Source organism: Carcharhinus amblyrhynchos, chromosome 7 (genome assembly GCF_965287045.1).
Source record: "Carcharhinus amblyrhynchos chromosome 7, sCarAmb.v2.hapA, whole genome shotgun sequence".
In the NCBI taxonomy this organism is placed as follows: Eukaryota; Metazoa; Chordata; class Chondrichthyes; order Carcharhiniformes; family Carcharhinidae; genus Carcharhinus; species Carcharhinus amblyrhynchos.
In genome coordinates this window covers 20,405,829-20,421,298 of record NC_137330.1, presented here as the reverse complement: position 1 = coordinate 20,421,298, position 15,470 = coordinate 20,405,829, and the positions used below count along the sequence as shown (strand labels likewise).

The 15,470-nt window shown below is 42.6% G+C and overlaps 1 protein-coding gene across 4 annotated transcripts in view; it reads right to left on the bottom strand.

The window, feature by feature from the left end:
* Window positions 1–15,470, bottom strand: part of bmp5 (bone morphogenetic protein 5) — a 193,853-nt gene that overhangs the window by 52,349 nt on the left and 126,034 nt on the right. For 2 of the 4 annotated variants that reach the window (XM_080192011.1, XM_080192012.1), the window contains exons 2-4: window positions 14,130–14,237; window positions 11,326–11,518; window positions 3,460–3,608 (exon numbers count right to left, since the gene is read on the bottom strand). In XM_080192011.1, coding sequence (XP_080048137.1) covers window positions 3,460–3,608; window positions 11,326–11,518; window positions 14,130–14,237 — 450 coding nt within the window. The remainder of the gene's footprint in view (window positions 1–3,459; window positions 3,609–11,325; window positions 11,519–14,129; window positions 14,238–15,470) is intronic. The other 2 variants (XM_080192013.1, XM_080192014.1) reach the window with 1 other exon arrangement.

The window sequence follows — 15,470 nt, the reverse complement described above, 5'->3', positions numbered from 1 at the left end:
GAGAACAAACACAAGGGAACAACCTACTCGATGTTTTCCTCGCCGATCTACCTTTCTCATCTCTCCACGACAGTATGGTAGGAGTGATTACCACACAATCCTCATGGAGACCAAATCTCATCATCATACTGAGACTGTACTCCGTTGCATCATGTGGCACTACCACCATATTCAATAAGCTCATTTAAGAACAGCTGAAGCTGCTCAAAACTGGGCACTGATGAGGCACTGTGGGCCATATTCCAGCACAACCTGTAATCTAATGACCTGGCACATTCCTCCACTACCATCCTGCCAGGGCACGAAACCAGGTTCCATGAACAGCACCAGGCATACCTAAAAATGAGATGTCAACCTGGTGAAGGTACAACACAGGTCAACATGCAAGCTAAATGTAGAAATAATTAAGCTACAGCCAGAAATAAAAACAACCTGGAAATATACAGCAAGTCTGGCAGCACCTGCAGAGAGAGAAATAGTTAACATTTCTAGTCAGTGATCTTTCATTACAATTATGTTTTTTACATTTATTTATGGGATGTTGGCATCACTGGCTTGGCCTACATTTATTGTCCATTCCTAGTTGCCCTTGAGCATAGCTTAGATTGAGCTAAGGGATCCTACAATGAATGGGTCTGATCAAACTCTATGTTCTGCCACACCTGATCATGAAGAGTGTTTCAGAATGAACAAACAAACAGGATGAGGAGGCTCAATATACATCCACACCCTCGCCAATGGGTGAACCCAGCAGGCGACTGACAAGAATTATGTACTTTCAATTACTTCCAACCTGAAGGGCCAAGTAGATGATCTGCCTCGGCCTCCTCTGAGGTCCCCATCATCACAGATATCAGTCTTCAGCCAATTTCTCCATGTGAAATCAAGAGAGGGATGAGTGCACTAGATGCAGCTAAGGATATGGATCCTGATAACATTACAGCAGTCTTCTGCTTCAAAACTAGCCATGTCACTAGTCAAGCTGCTCCACTACATTTAGAGCACTGGCATTTACTGAGCTACATGAAAATTGCCAAAACATGGCTGTGCACAAAAAAGCAGGTCAAATCCAATCAGGCCATAGTCTCCAACATCAAAGTGATTGAAGGTGTCATCAACACAACTATTAGGAGGCTTTTACTCAGTAATTATCTGCTAACTAATGCCCAATTTGGCTACGGACCTCATTACAGCCTTCACTCAAACATGGATGAAAGAGCTGAATTCCAGAGGTAAAGTTGACATTAAGGCAATATTTGACCAAGTATGGCATCAGGCCATTATTTATGAACTCAAACAACAATTGAGTTCAAAGGAGATCAGGGGGAAAACTCTCCACTGAGTGGAGTCATACCTCACATGAATGGTTGTAGTTGTGAGAGCCAAAAGGGCGAGGCTAATCCACTTAACCAACACATCTTTGGACTGTGAGAGGAAACCAGGGCACGCGGAAGAAACCCACACAGACAAGGGGAGAAGGTGCAAACTCCATACAGACAGTGACCCAAGCCAGGAATCGAACCCAAGTCCTGGTGCTGTGAGGCAGCAGTGCTAACCACTGTGTCATCGTGCCGCCCCATTTGGCCCATCAAGCCTCCACTGACAATAATCCCACTGAGGCCCTATCCCTGTAACTCCACACATTTGCCCTGCAACCTATCCAACACATCTCTGGAACGTGGGAGAAAACTGGAGAACCCAGAGGAAAAAAACTGGATAGAGCCGTGAAGAAGGCTTATAGTGCATTAGTGTTTATTAACAGGGGGTTTGAGTTTAAGAGCAGTGGAGTTATGCTGCAACTGTACAGGACCTTGCTGAGACCACATTTGGAATATTGTGTGCAGTTCTGGTCACCTCACTATAAGAAGGATGTGGAAGCATTGGAGAGAGTGCAGAGGAGATTTACCAGGATGCTGCTTGGTTTGGAGGGTAAGTCTTATGAGGAAAGGTTGAGGGAGCTGGGGCTTTTCTCTTTGGAGCGGAGGAGGATGAGAGACAACTTAATAGAAGTTTATAAGATGATGAGGGGGATAGATAGAGTGGACGTTCAGAGACTATTTCGTCGGGGGGACGTAGCTATTACTAAGGGGCATAACTGTAATGGATGCTAGAGGGAGGTTTTTCACACAGAGGGTCATGGGGGTATGGAACGCACTACCAAATAAGGTGGTGGAGGCAGGCTCGCTGGACTTGTTTAAGGTTTACTTAGATAGACACATGAGCGAAACAGGGATGGAGGGTTATAGGAGACGGTTTTAAATAAGGGTCAGGGCCTCGGGACGTTCCTGGAAATCTAATGCTACATGTGTTGATGTTTTGTCTCTTTTACTCCGCAGGTGTGTCGGTCCACCTTGTTGTTTAACGAGGGGCATCCACACGGTGGGTCGTGCATGGGCTGCTCTTGAATGTTTCGAGAGTGGCCTAGTACTTCGCGTCATTTGAGTATGCTTAAAACTGGACCTGCGGATAGTCACTGAGCTGTTGTGGTGCCCATCACTGCTAGCTGCGCAGATACATGGATTTGGGCCAGTGTCTGTAGGAGTTTGCGCATTCTCCCTGTGGTTGTGTGGGTTTCCTCCAGGTGCTCCTGTTTCCTCCCACACCCCAAAGATGTGCTCTTAGGCTGACTGGTGTAACAAATTGTCCCTAAATTAATCTGGTTTCCAATGGGGGTACCATAAGCATGGACACGGGTCAACGGAGGTGTGGAAAAAATACATTGTTAAGATGGCGGCGCGGGCTCGTTGGGATGTCTAAGATAGGTTCTTTACTCAGAGTGGTTGGGGTGTGGAATGCACTGCCTGCTATGATAGTGGAGTTGGACACTTTAGGAACTTTCAAGCAGTTATTGGATAGGCACATGGAACATACCAGAATGATAGGGAGTGGGATAGCTTGATCTTGGGTTTGGACATAGCTCGGAACAACATCGAGGGCCTGTACTGCGCTGTACTGTTCTATGTTCTATGAAAACCATGCAGACACAGGAAGAATGTATAAACTCCATACAGTCAGTTACCCATGGCTGGAATTGAACCCGGGTCCCTGGCGCTGTGAGGCAGCACTGCTAACGGCTGTGCCACCGTGCGATTTGGAGCTGAAATGATTTGTTCCCCCCTTTTTCAGCCAATTTATTTTCTCTGTGAAAAGAGTTGCATTCACATTGAACCTATTGTGGACACCAAACATCCCAAAGCTATTTACAACCAAATAAATATTTTTGAAGTGTAATCACTGTAGGAAATCCATTTGCACACAGCAAGTTCCCACAAACAGCAGTATGATGATCAGCAGATTACATTTTTAGCCATTAGCAGACAGAGCAAATATTGCTCAGGATACCAGAAATACAATTCATGCAAGGCATTTAAAAATAGTCCCAATATAAAATGGGAACACACAGTTCCCAAGCTGACCTTTCCAATTATTTTAATGGGTTACAGCAATCAAATAACCTACCGTCCATTATTTCCACACATAGTTGCAAACCCAAATTATGTTGTGGATTTACTACCCAGTGATTGCTGGTAGCAGTGATATCAAAGACAAGCCATCCTCCATCCGACGCTCGGATCTTCTTGCCATCCAGCCGAAAGAGATCAGCATCCCTAGTTAATAGAAATATAGCCGGTAATGAGTTCTAATGCAAACTAATAAATCACAAGAAGAATCGCCACACATTTCACTTCTTCAGTACTGTTTTGTTGGCAAACATGGCAATGAGTAAAGATAATAAGGGCAGCGCGGTGGCACAGCGGTCAGCATTGCTGCTTCACAGTGTCAGGGATGCGAGTTCAATTCCCGCCCGTGAGAAGTATGCACGCAATCCCCATGTCTGCATAGGTTTCTTCTGGGTGCTCCGGTTTCCTCCCACAGTCCAAAGATGTGCAGGTTAGGTGGATGGGCCATGCTAAATTGCCCCTCAGTGTCAAGGGGACTAGCTACGGTAAATGCATGGGGTTATGGGAATAGGACCTGAGTGGGATTGTGGTGGGTGCAGATTTGATGGGCCAAATGGCCTCCTTCTGCACTGTAGGGTTCTATAATTTCTATAAACTGTTTGCTATTAAAAAGAGAGAAGAAAAAGGTAGAGAGAAAACAGGGAATTATAGATCAGTGAGCCTAACATCAACCACAAGAGAAAATGCTGGAAAATCTCAGCAGGTCTGGTAGCATCTGCAAGGAGAGAAAACAGCTGATATTTCGAGTCCAGGCAATCCTTTGTCAAAGCTGATTTTTGAGCCTAACATCAATACTGGGGGAGTTGCTAGAGTCCATTATCAAGGATTTCATAGCTCAGCATTTGGAAAGTCATTTACTTTCTTGTCCGACGAATCGATTGGAATTCTTTGAGGACATAACTAGTAGAGTTGACCAAGGAGAACCAGTGGATGTGCTTTATTTAGACTTTCAGAAGGCTTTTGCCAAGTCTCACATAACAGATTAAAATGGACTTGTAGGTAATGTCTTGAGATGGAAAGAAATTTGGTTAGCAGGTAGGAAGCAAAGAGTTGGCATAAATGGGTCTTTTTCTGATTGGCAGGCATGAATAGTGGGGTTCTGCAGGGACCTGCGCTAGGACCCCAAATGTTCACAATATATATTAATGATTTAGATGAGGGAACTAAATGTATTATCTCCAAATCTGCAGATGATACCAAGTTGGGTGGGAGGGTAAGCTGTGAGGAGGACGCAGAGATGCTTCAGCATGATTTGGACAGGCTGAGTGAGTGGACATATGCATGGCAGATGCAGTATAATGTGGGTAAATGTGAGGTTACCCACTTATGGCTGAAATGGCTGCCACAAGAGGACACAGGTTTAGGGTGCTGGGGAGTAGGTACAGAGGAGATGTCAGGGGTAAGTTTTTCACTCAGAGGGTGGTGGGTGCATGGAATCGGCTGCCAGCGGTGGTGGTGGAGGCGGATTCGATAGGGTCTTTTAAGAGACTTCTGGATGAGTACATGGGACTTAGGATTGAGGGTTATAGGTAAGCCTAGTAGGTAGAGATGTTCGGCGCAACTTGTGGGCTGAAGGGCCTGTTTGTGCTATAGTTTTTCTATGTTCTGTGTTCCAGTAGGAAGGATTATTACTTGAATGGTTGTTAACTGAAAGAGGTGAATACTCAGTGAGACCGTGGCATCCTTATGCATCAATCACTGAAAGTAAGTACGCAGGTACAGCAGGCAGTAAGGAAGGCAAATGGCATGTTAGCCTTCATAACAGAGGATTTGCTGAGTATAGGGTTAGGAATGTTTTTCTGCAATTGTATTGGGTGTTGGGGAGGCCACACCTAAAGTATTGTGTGCAGTTCTGATGTCCTTCCTTATCTGCGGAAGGATGTCCTTGCTTTAGAGGGAGTACAACAAAGGTTTTCTAGGCTGATTTCTGGAATTACAGCTCTGTCATATGAGGACAGACTAAATCAGTTAGGATTATATTCACTGGAGTTTAGAAGAGTGAGAGGGGATCTCATAGAAATGTATAAAATTCGAACGGGTTTAGACAGGTAGATTCCTAAAGAATGTTCCCAATACTGGGGAGTCCAGAACTAAGGGTCATAGTTTGAGGATAAGGGTAAATCTTTTAGAACTGAGGTGAGGAGAAATTTCTTCACCCAAGGGGGTGAATGTATGGAATTCACTACCACAGGAAGTAGTTGAGGCTAAAACATTGTATAATTTCAGGAATAACTTAAATATAGCTCTTGGAGCTAAAGAGATCAACGGATATGGGGGGAGGGAAATCAGGATATTGAACTCGATGATAAGCCATGATCAAAATGAATGGCGGAGCAGGCTTGAAGGGCCTACTCCTGCTTCTAGTTTCTATGGACAATTTTGGTTAAGGAATAAACTTTTACCAGGACATCAGAATAACTTCAAATATAATGCCATGGAATCTTTTTCGTCTACTGGAATGGACACATTGTACTCAGTTTTTACTTCTTATTTAAAACAGCTGCTACATTTATATTGGCCTTGATTGTAGGAGTGATGTTCAAATCCATTACTTTCTGTCTCAGGAGAAGACCATTCATACTTAGCCAAGCTAATACAGCAAAGAAGCATCCATGCAAAATACATGGTGGAAAGCATAGTGCATGGATCATTTCATCATCAAATTATTTCTGATAAGCTTATAAAGATGATGCAATTTTGGGGTAGGCCAGCAACACCCAAATATACATATTCCCCTACAACAACCTACATTGTCTGGAAGGGCATGCAGAAGACCTGTTTGTTCCCCTATCAGAACTTACAATGTGTTGTAAGTGGGGCATAAACTAGACAGGCCAGTTCTGCTCTCCAGTTCTTCCCCAGGGGAGACCTGAGTAATTTGTTCACTTCAGCTTCCAATAAATGCAGGTCCCACATTTCTACATGAAAGTGCACAAAGCACTAACAGCAAACATGCTGGAAGTGCATATATATATCGTGAGAAATTTGCAGTACATCCTCTCCTACCTTCCCCTCTCCCATTCCTCTTCCCCACCCCCATCCCCTGAGGATTAGGGCATAGCACAGTCTTGTAAAGGTAAACAGTTGATAACTACCTCAGTCCTGGTATTGCTCTGTCAGGCAGCTAATGTGATTGCTGTGCAGCTTCAATCCTCATCACTCTGTAATTCTGTAATGCTACAAATGCTGGAATGACCACACAAGGAGAACATTTCTCTCTTCCCATGGGTACTTCTGAGATGGCAACATTCATATAATTGCCGTGGCCTTGACCTATCTCTCCAGGGCTGGTCAAATGAAAAGGTACCAATACCTAATAAATTGTATTTAGAAACTCTTTTGGAGTTTGAAATGTGAAATCTCTGACTAATGGCTGGTATGTTCTTTGAACTGCTCGAAAGGTTATAACTAATTAGATATGCTTCTGATGATGGCTCTTTAAAAGCAACCACTTAAAATAAACATTTCCAATCCTCTGTGATTAATGTTCAGTTCAGTGTACACGTTTTGATTTTACTGTTACCTGTCAACCTGTGAACAGCAAAGCTCAGGCAACAGAAATGTCAAAAACCTTGAACTTTTGTAACTTAAAATGTGGCAAATGGATTTGCTGTTGCATTGTCACATTCTTTGGTTCTACTATATTTTGTCATTTTTTTCCCTCAATATCGCACCATTAACAGGAGGTAAAAAATTAAAATAGAAGACTGTTTGGTGAAAAATTGGAGATAGATTTGCTTATTGAGGCTATTTAATTGAAACAGAAACAACCGACTATTGCAGACACACCAGTGCCTTGAAGAGCAACCTGTTTGAATGCCTGTGGCGGAAACTGATTCAGATTATTCATTCTTAACATGAGAAGCTTCAGCTCTGGATGTTCCAGTGTACACCCCTTGGTTTTGAATCATTTTTTGTTCAATAATGAGTACCAAGTTCAGACTATTATCTGAAAAATGCTTTGATACCAATTAGAAATTTCATTTGGAGAAGTGACAAGAATGTTTGGTGTCGAGAGTGGAAATGCTCACACTGGTCAAGTTGGGCTACTCTTCAGTCTGTTGGCATACCACATGACTGGGGGAAATTTGTATCTGACTGCTGCCTTTGAGCGCGGTATGTCTGCTATTAACGCTGAGTGAACAAAAAATGGTTGGGGACAGTTCTGCTGCCATCGTCATTTTGATGCAGAGCAGTCTTGGATACACATTGACATGAGAGTAAGTTTAGCTTTGGAGTCAGGTACTGGTCTGACTCCCAAGTGGGCTGAACTCAAAAAGCGTGGAACAAAAGAAGAGCAGGTGAGTCAATCCAGGCTGCTCTTTTGTGTCTGTGGAGCTAGTTTCAGAGACAAAAGATCGATCAGGCTTGAGAGGAAGTCGTTCCCCTAAACTGGGATGATACGGGAGGGGGAGAAATCTAAAAGTGAGAGGAAAATAATTTTTGTACAAAAACAAACCATACTGAAGCAAAAAGTAGGCATAAATGAACACTCGGTAATAAGTCATAGTATCACATGGTGGGTACCAAGTCATTGAACGAATGGGGAGAATTTTATGGCACGCACAAGAGCAGGAAACATCATTAGGCAGAATGTGAAGTTTCGATTTCCCAGTTGCAGTATTTGCAGTATGTGTAAGTTAGGTGGGCCTGTGGTTACACATGTATGCCACAAATCCTCATTAACATGAAAAAGTTTTCAATAAAGTCCAACTTTTAAGGTAAAGTCAGCAGTGCACCAGAATTTCATGGCAATGAATCAGCTTGGTGCAGTTTTGTCTTAGGTTTTCTTTTTTAACTCTATAGCACAAGGGAGGGGAAGAGAAGAATGGCAGCTTATATGGAGACTTGGGATAGGCAAGGGCGAGTCAGTGGTGAGGGGGTTTATGGAGCGTGGTGAGGGGCAATCCAGGAGATGACAGATGGTAGGGTCAGAGGCATGGAGGAATGAAGTAGGAAGGGTCTGGTGTCTGAAGTGTAGTGGTAGGGATGAGGGGGTGGGGGGGGTGGAAGTCCGTTAAGTTAAGAAAATAGGAGGCCTAAGTTCAGTGTCACCAAAAGGGCAGTGTCAGCACTATCCACATGTGTCCATCTCAGGGTCTTACTTGGCTGAGTCCTTACAGATCTTTTGAGTTCACCTACAACATTTCAATTCTCCCTACTGAGAGCGACCTGTGATAATGTTCTTTACAGTGTACAGAGGGCAGTGCCAGCTGAGCCTGCAAGTTGAGCCAATTTTCAGAAGAGTGGTGCGTACAATACGGGACAGTAAAATGAACATTCAATAAAGAGTGGACAAAAAACATAACATCGTTTCTTCCACAATAAAGGAAATGTTCCTAAGGCTCCTGCAACCATCTATCCATTAAAACCATGAGGTGTGCCAGTACATAGTGCTCTCTGGCAAAGCTAGTCTCAACAAATAATGATAATGGACATACAAATAAAGTGAAACCAACATAATGTGAAATATAACTTTGAAAAACACCCATGCCACCCTTGTACTCTCGAATGTCATGTTGATGGCAGTGGAGTTGGGCAGGAAAGTTATGCCTGTGATGCAGATGCTCCCTGTTTGAAAAAACGGGCTCATTAATAGGCTGCCTGGAAATGAAGCATAGTCAGCTGAACATGCATTTCACCAATAAACAGTTCCCCAGTCGCTAAGTTGCACGTATTTAGCATGCATGCCACTGGCACTTAGGACTTTAAGTATAATCGCGAGGGAAAAGTCAAAAAAACAAATGGAAGTGATGCACAACTCTGGTTACATAATTGAAATAAAGTCTTAGCCAAGGCTTTTCAATGTAATTATTAGTATTGTTGACACAGACAGTAAATTATCAAAATAATGATCCTTATAAAATGCGCTGACATCTTGAGAAAAATTTTAATCTCCAAAAAAGGTGGGCTTAGACCAGGTGTGAATTTAACCTGTTGAAAATCTGGATCCTGAGACCTCACTCCACCCACAGCTGGGCCCTTTTATGTAGATAGGATGGGGGTGGGGTGCAGGTGATGCCACTCCAAACAGTCGGTTGGCGTTGCATCCCTTAAATTTATCACCATTCCAATTTATTTCAGAGCCTTGGGAAATCCAGCACCCATAAAGTGGTGAGACTGTCAGAGCCAAGTGCCTTTCCATTGACCTATTGGACTCAGCATACCTGCCTCAAATGCCTAGAACCGGAATCTGCCTTCCCACTCTTTAGACTTTTCTCCCCCTCCACCTACCACACCTCAGACCCCTTCCCCAGCCTCTCCACCCTGAGATCTCCAAACTCCATAGCTATCCCCACAAGGTCTCCGCTTCCCTAATGTTCTGACCAATCTCAGCACAGAATCAGAACCTGCCCCATCCCACGAATTGGAGCCCCCGCTCTAGGATCAGATGCCACACCTGGCCCCTCTTCAGCCCCCACCCCCCCACTTCAGACACCCCTTCCCCCAGAAAAACATGCGATTTTCAATGTTCAAACATGACTTAGTTAATTAAAGATGATTAATTTGAGGAAGCATGTTACTTTCCTCTATGATGATTTCAATTCCACAGAGATCTTGTATCTTATGTGTATTGAGATTAAAAAAGACTCGAGTCTTTCTAGAGTCGCAACTCCCTTAAGGTTACACTGACAGAATAGTTGGCAGCGTGAGACATCTTTTTGGAAAGCCTGCTGTACTTGGTATTCCCAAGCGGTCTCCCAGCCAAGTTCTAACGAGGCCCGAGTCTGCTTAGTTTCTGAGATTAGATAAGATCGGGCGTTTTCAGACTAATAGGCTCAGCAGACTAAGGCAGGTGACCTTTCGAAAACTATGGCACAATAGGAGTAACAACATATATTAAATAGCAAAGAAAAGTAAAAAGCAAGAAACCTTTTCATGGGCACTAATAATGCTTAAAAGCTGCAAGGGATATGACAGCAATTCTGCGATGCACCTCCAGAGGCGAGAGCCTCAATGGAAGGAAATGCAAGTCAGAGCTATGGCAATAACACTGATTTGTCAGCTAGATTTAGTTCACTCACCAATTATCCCTTAAATACACAAATGAACTGATAACAATCAGATAATGAAAGCCATTAACTCATTATTGTGGAACTGTTAAAATGGCTACTTAGATTTCTAAGCATTTAATTTTTTAATAGTAATAGGTGGATTCATTTTATCATTCTGTTTGGGTAACTCAAACTATTTAAGATGCAAATGCAAAAAAAATTCTTCAAAGATACAATGTTACACATGCTTACAAAGTTATTTCAAGAAAACATTAATTTTTGGTACATCCCTTCTCCAGTTTCTCTTTCAATTACTATACTGTAATAAAGCTAATTTCCGCTGTTGCAAGAGCTATTACAAATTAACTCAGTTGCCAACATATTCCTCTTTACTGTTTGGTAAACATGCAACTATTTTGTCCTCATTCATCACACACTTGGAGGACACGTTTTGCAAGAATGGAAATTACTTTTTTGTTAATCTTCCAAGATTAAATAACAATCATTCAAATAAACCAATGGCTATCATTTGAATCCACTCTTAAAAAATGTTGCTATGTTCCTTCAAATTGTTAACATAACATTATGTTATGAACTTTAAAACATTATGAACTTTAAAAATTGTATTGCAGTTGGTTGAATGCCAACGATTTTCAAATTAACACCATTTTTATTTAATCTTATGAGTACATACTAACAGAGCACAGGAGGAGGCCATTCGACCCATTCTGTCTCTATAAACTCTTTGAGAGGACGATCCAATTAATCTCACTCCCTTGCATTTTCCCCATTGGTGTGCAATCTTCGCTTATATCATAACAACACAGAACATGACATCTTAATAACATTTTAGTTAATTGAATACTTACCTATTAGAATATTCTTTAAGAACCTGGTATATAGTTATCCTAAAGGTGTCATTTTCGTATCTACTGTTGCTTCGATCTTTGTAAATTCGGAATTCTGCTGCTGTTACTGCCTCTCCTTCAGGAATCTGTGTGAGATCAAATCGGAATTCCTTGTAGTGCCTTCGCTGGTGAGAAAAATACTTGTCTCTTTCAACTAAGATCAGGAATAAGAAGAAAAAGAATAAAAAAAGGTATCACTTATGGCCTTTCTACTGCTATGCTTCATTTCTAACTCCATCCAAGTTATTTTGTCATTTGAGAGAAGTCTGCCAAGCATAGCTAAACAAAAGGGCAAAAAAAAATCAAATGGAGAAGGATAATATGCTGTGCTCTCAATACATTTCCTTTTGAATGATAGTTAATATGATAATGAAGTGAAACAGACTTCTGTCATGTTCAAGCTTTTTGTCACTTTATAAAGTACTTACAGTCAACATTAGTGGCAATTTTTAATATACAGAGCGAAAGATCACCATCCAACTACAACATTTGCCTTTGCTTTCCAGGATCCACAGAAGATTTTTCAATAAAAGTGACTTAATTAGACTAATCTGTGGATAGGACTAACAGATAATGAATGCAATGAGCAAATCACAAAATCGCCCAGTGCTATTCAATTAATTTATTTTAAAAGGAAGGTGCAATCATAAGAGTGGTCATATTAATTGGCTTTGCATGAAGTCATGTAATTTGAAATAAATGTGTTAATTTTTTCCAGGGTAACAATGGAGAGATGAATGACAGTTCTCAATTATCACTGTTTTAAGGTGTATTAGCCAGACCCAAACGCACAACATCATTCCAAAAAACAAAGAAAATTACAGCACTGGAACAGGCCCTTTGGCCATCCATGCCTGCACTGACCATGCTGCCCAACTTAACTAAAACCCCCGGCCCTTCTGGGGATCACATCTCTCTATTAATGTATTTGTCCAGATGCCCCTTCAAAGTCGTTATCGTATCTGCTTTCACTACCTCCCCCAGCAGCAAGTTCCAGGCACCTGGCATCTTCTATGTAAAAAGCTTGCCTCATAGATCTCCTTTAAACCTTATCCCTCGCACCTTAAACCTCCTAGTAATTGACTCTTCTACACTGGGAAAAAGCTTCTGACTTTAGGAGGCACGGTGGCACAGGGGTTTGCACTGCTGCAGGGACCCAGATTCAATTCCTACCTACAGTCACAATCTGTGTGGAGTTTGCACACTCTCCCAGTGTCCACGTGGGCTTCCTCTGGGTGCTCTTGTTTCCTCCCACATTCCAAACATATGAGGGTTAGGCTGATTGGCCATGCAAAATTGACCCTAGTGTCAGGGGCATTAGCAGGGTAAATATGTGGGCTTACAGGAAAAGGGCCCGAGTGAGATTGTGATCGGTCCAAACTCAATGGGCCAACTGGCCTCTTCTCGTACTGTAGGGATTCTATGGATTCAATGGACTAACCACTATGTCCAACCCCTCATAATCTTGTAGACTTCTATCAGGTCACTCTTCAACCTCCGTTGTTCCAGTGAAAACAAGCCAAGTTTCTCCAACCTTCTCCCATACCAGGCAACATCCTGGTAAATCTTTTCTGTTCCCTCTCCAAAGTCTCCACATCCTCAGGTAGTGTGGCGACCAGAATCAAACACTATATTCCAGTGCGACAGAAAAAAAGTTCTATAAAGCTGCAACACGACTTGCCAATTTTTAAACTCAATGCCCCAGTCGATGAAGGCAAGCATGCCCTATGCCTTCTTGACTACCTTCTCCACCTGCATTGCCACTTTCAGTGATTTGTGTACCTGTACACTCAGATCCCTTTGCCTATCAATACTCTTAAGGGTTCTGCTATTTATTGTATATTTCCTATCTTTATTAGACCTTCCAAAATGCATTACCTCACATTTGTCGGGATTAAACTCAATCTACCATCTCTCCACCCAAGTCTCCAACCAATCTATCATTATCTGCAAATCCACTAACCTTTGTGTCATCCGCAAACTTACTAATCAATCCAGTTACGTGTCCCTCCAAATCATTTATATATATTACAAACAGCAAAGGTCCAGCACTGATCCCTGGGGAATGCCACTCGTCACAGCCCTCCATTCAGAATGCAGCCTTCCACTGCTATCCTCTGTCTTCCATGACCAAGCCAGTTCTGTATCCAGCTTGCGAGCTCACCTCTGATCCTGTGTGACTTCACCTTCTGGACCAGTCTGTCCATGAGGGACCTTGTCAAAGACCTTACCGAAGTCAATGTAGACAACAACAACTGCCCTACCCTCATCAGTCATCTTCGTCATTTCCTCAAAAAACTTGATGAAGTTAGTGAGACACAATCTCCCCTTCACAAATGTAACCTTCACAAAATGATGTTGCCTCTCACTACTATGTCCACTTATTTCCAAGTGGGAGTAAATCCTGTCTCGAAGAATCCTCTCCAACAATTTCTCTACCACTGATGAAAGGTTCACCGGCCTATAATTACCTGGATTATTCTTGCTACCCTTCTTAAACAAAGGAACAACATTGGCTATTCTCCAATCCTCTGGGACCCGCCCCCCCTTGTAGACAATGAGGATGCAAAGATTTCTCTCAAGGCCCCAGCAATTTCCTCCTTTGCCTCTCTCAGTATTCTGGGGTATATCCCATCAGGCCCTGGGGGCTTGTCTACCTTAACGTTTCTCATGATCCCCAATACCTCTTTCTTTTTGATCTCTGTGTTGGATAGGTATTTACATTCATACTCTCAAACTATCTATACATTCTTTCCCAGACTCACCATCTACCAAGTCCTTCTCTTTGGTGAATACAGATGCAAAGTATTCATTTAATACCTCGCCCATTTCCTCTGGCTCCACGCATAGATTCCCTCCCTGTCCCTGAAGGCCTATGATAGGGTGGAAGGGAGGAGTAATTAAATGACAAAAAGAATGATAGCACAACACAAAATGAGGCAGTCATGAGACAACTAAAGAAAGAGATAGGTCCAAAGAAGCCATGGATGACAACAGAAACATGACAGAAGATAGAGGACAGAGGGGACAGGTCAGAGTGCAAGTGGGATGGCAAATTACTCACTTGTGCCTGAATAGATATATTCAGCAAAATGATCAATCTGTATTTGGTCCCCATATCCCAGGACACTGCCTTGATTGTGACACCACTGAATGTGGGAGTTTGCACTTTTAATGCCTTTGTACTTTAAGATAAATGTAAATACCTATCCAGCACAGAGCGACAGGACTCCTCCAGAGTGGATCAGACAACTAAAGTTTTTTATAAACGCTCTATTAAATAACATATCTAGCATACCTACTAGTAGCCAGGCTCTCAAAAGGGGAAATTCTCAGAGTAGTTGCAGACCTTGGCCCCTTAATTTCAGCTCAGCAAGGACAGCATTGCAGTCTGAACCCCCAAACCCAGCATCACCACTACCCCACCATCTCAACAAAGTGTACAGCACATAGCCAAAACCCCCAAGCCCCTGCAACACCACATCCTCCAGTCACCTCAACACAGTGTACAACCTGCAGCCAGAACCCCCAAACCCAGCATCATCACCACCCCACCATCTCAACAAAGTGTACAGCACATAGCCAAAACCCCCAACCCCTGCTTCACCACAACCTTCCACCATATCAGCACAGTGTACAGCATGCAATCAGAACATCTGACCCCTGCATCACCACAACCCTCCACCATCTTGACATAATGTACACCAACAGGAACCCCCAACCCATCACCGCAAACTCCACCATCTCAATAGTGTACAGCATGCAGCAGGAACCCGGATTCCAGCATCTTTAAACAAGCATTACTGATAAAGTAATTCAATTTGTGTAAAGAATCATGGCAAGACACAACAGAAAAGGCCATTTGGCCTACCATGTCCACACCAGTTCTTTGAAAGAACCATCTAATTCTCCCCCCTCTCCTGCTCCATCCTAATTTTCTCCTTCTCAAGTATTTACCAAATTCTCTTTTTCAGTTTCTTTTGAACCCTTCATCCTGTTCGACAGAGCATTCCAAATCTGGCAAAAGTACTTTAAGCTCTTAAGTAACACTTTTGGTATTACTTTTCATTTAGTCTATTTAAAAATAATTCAGCACTCTGATTACT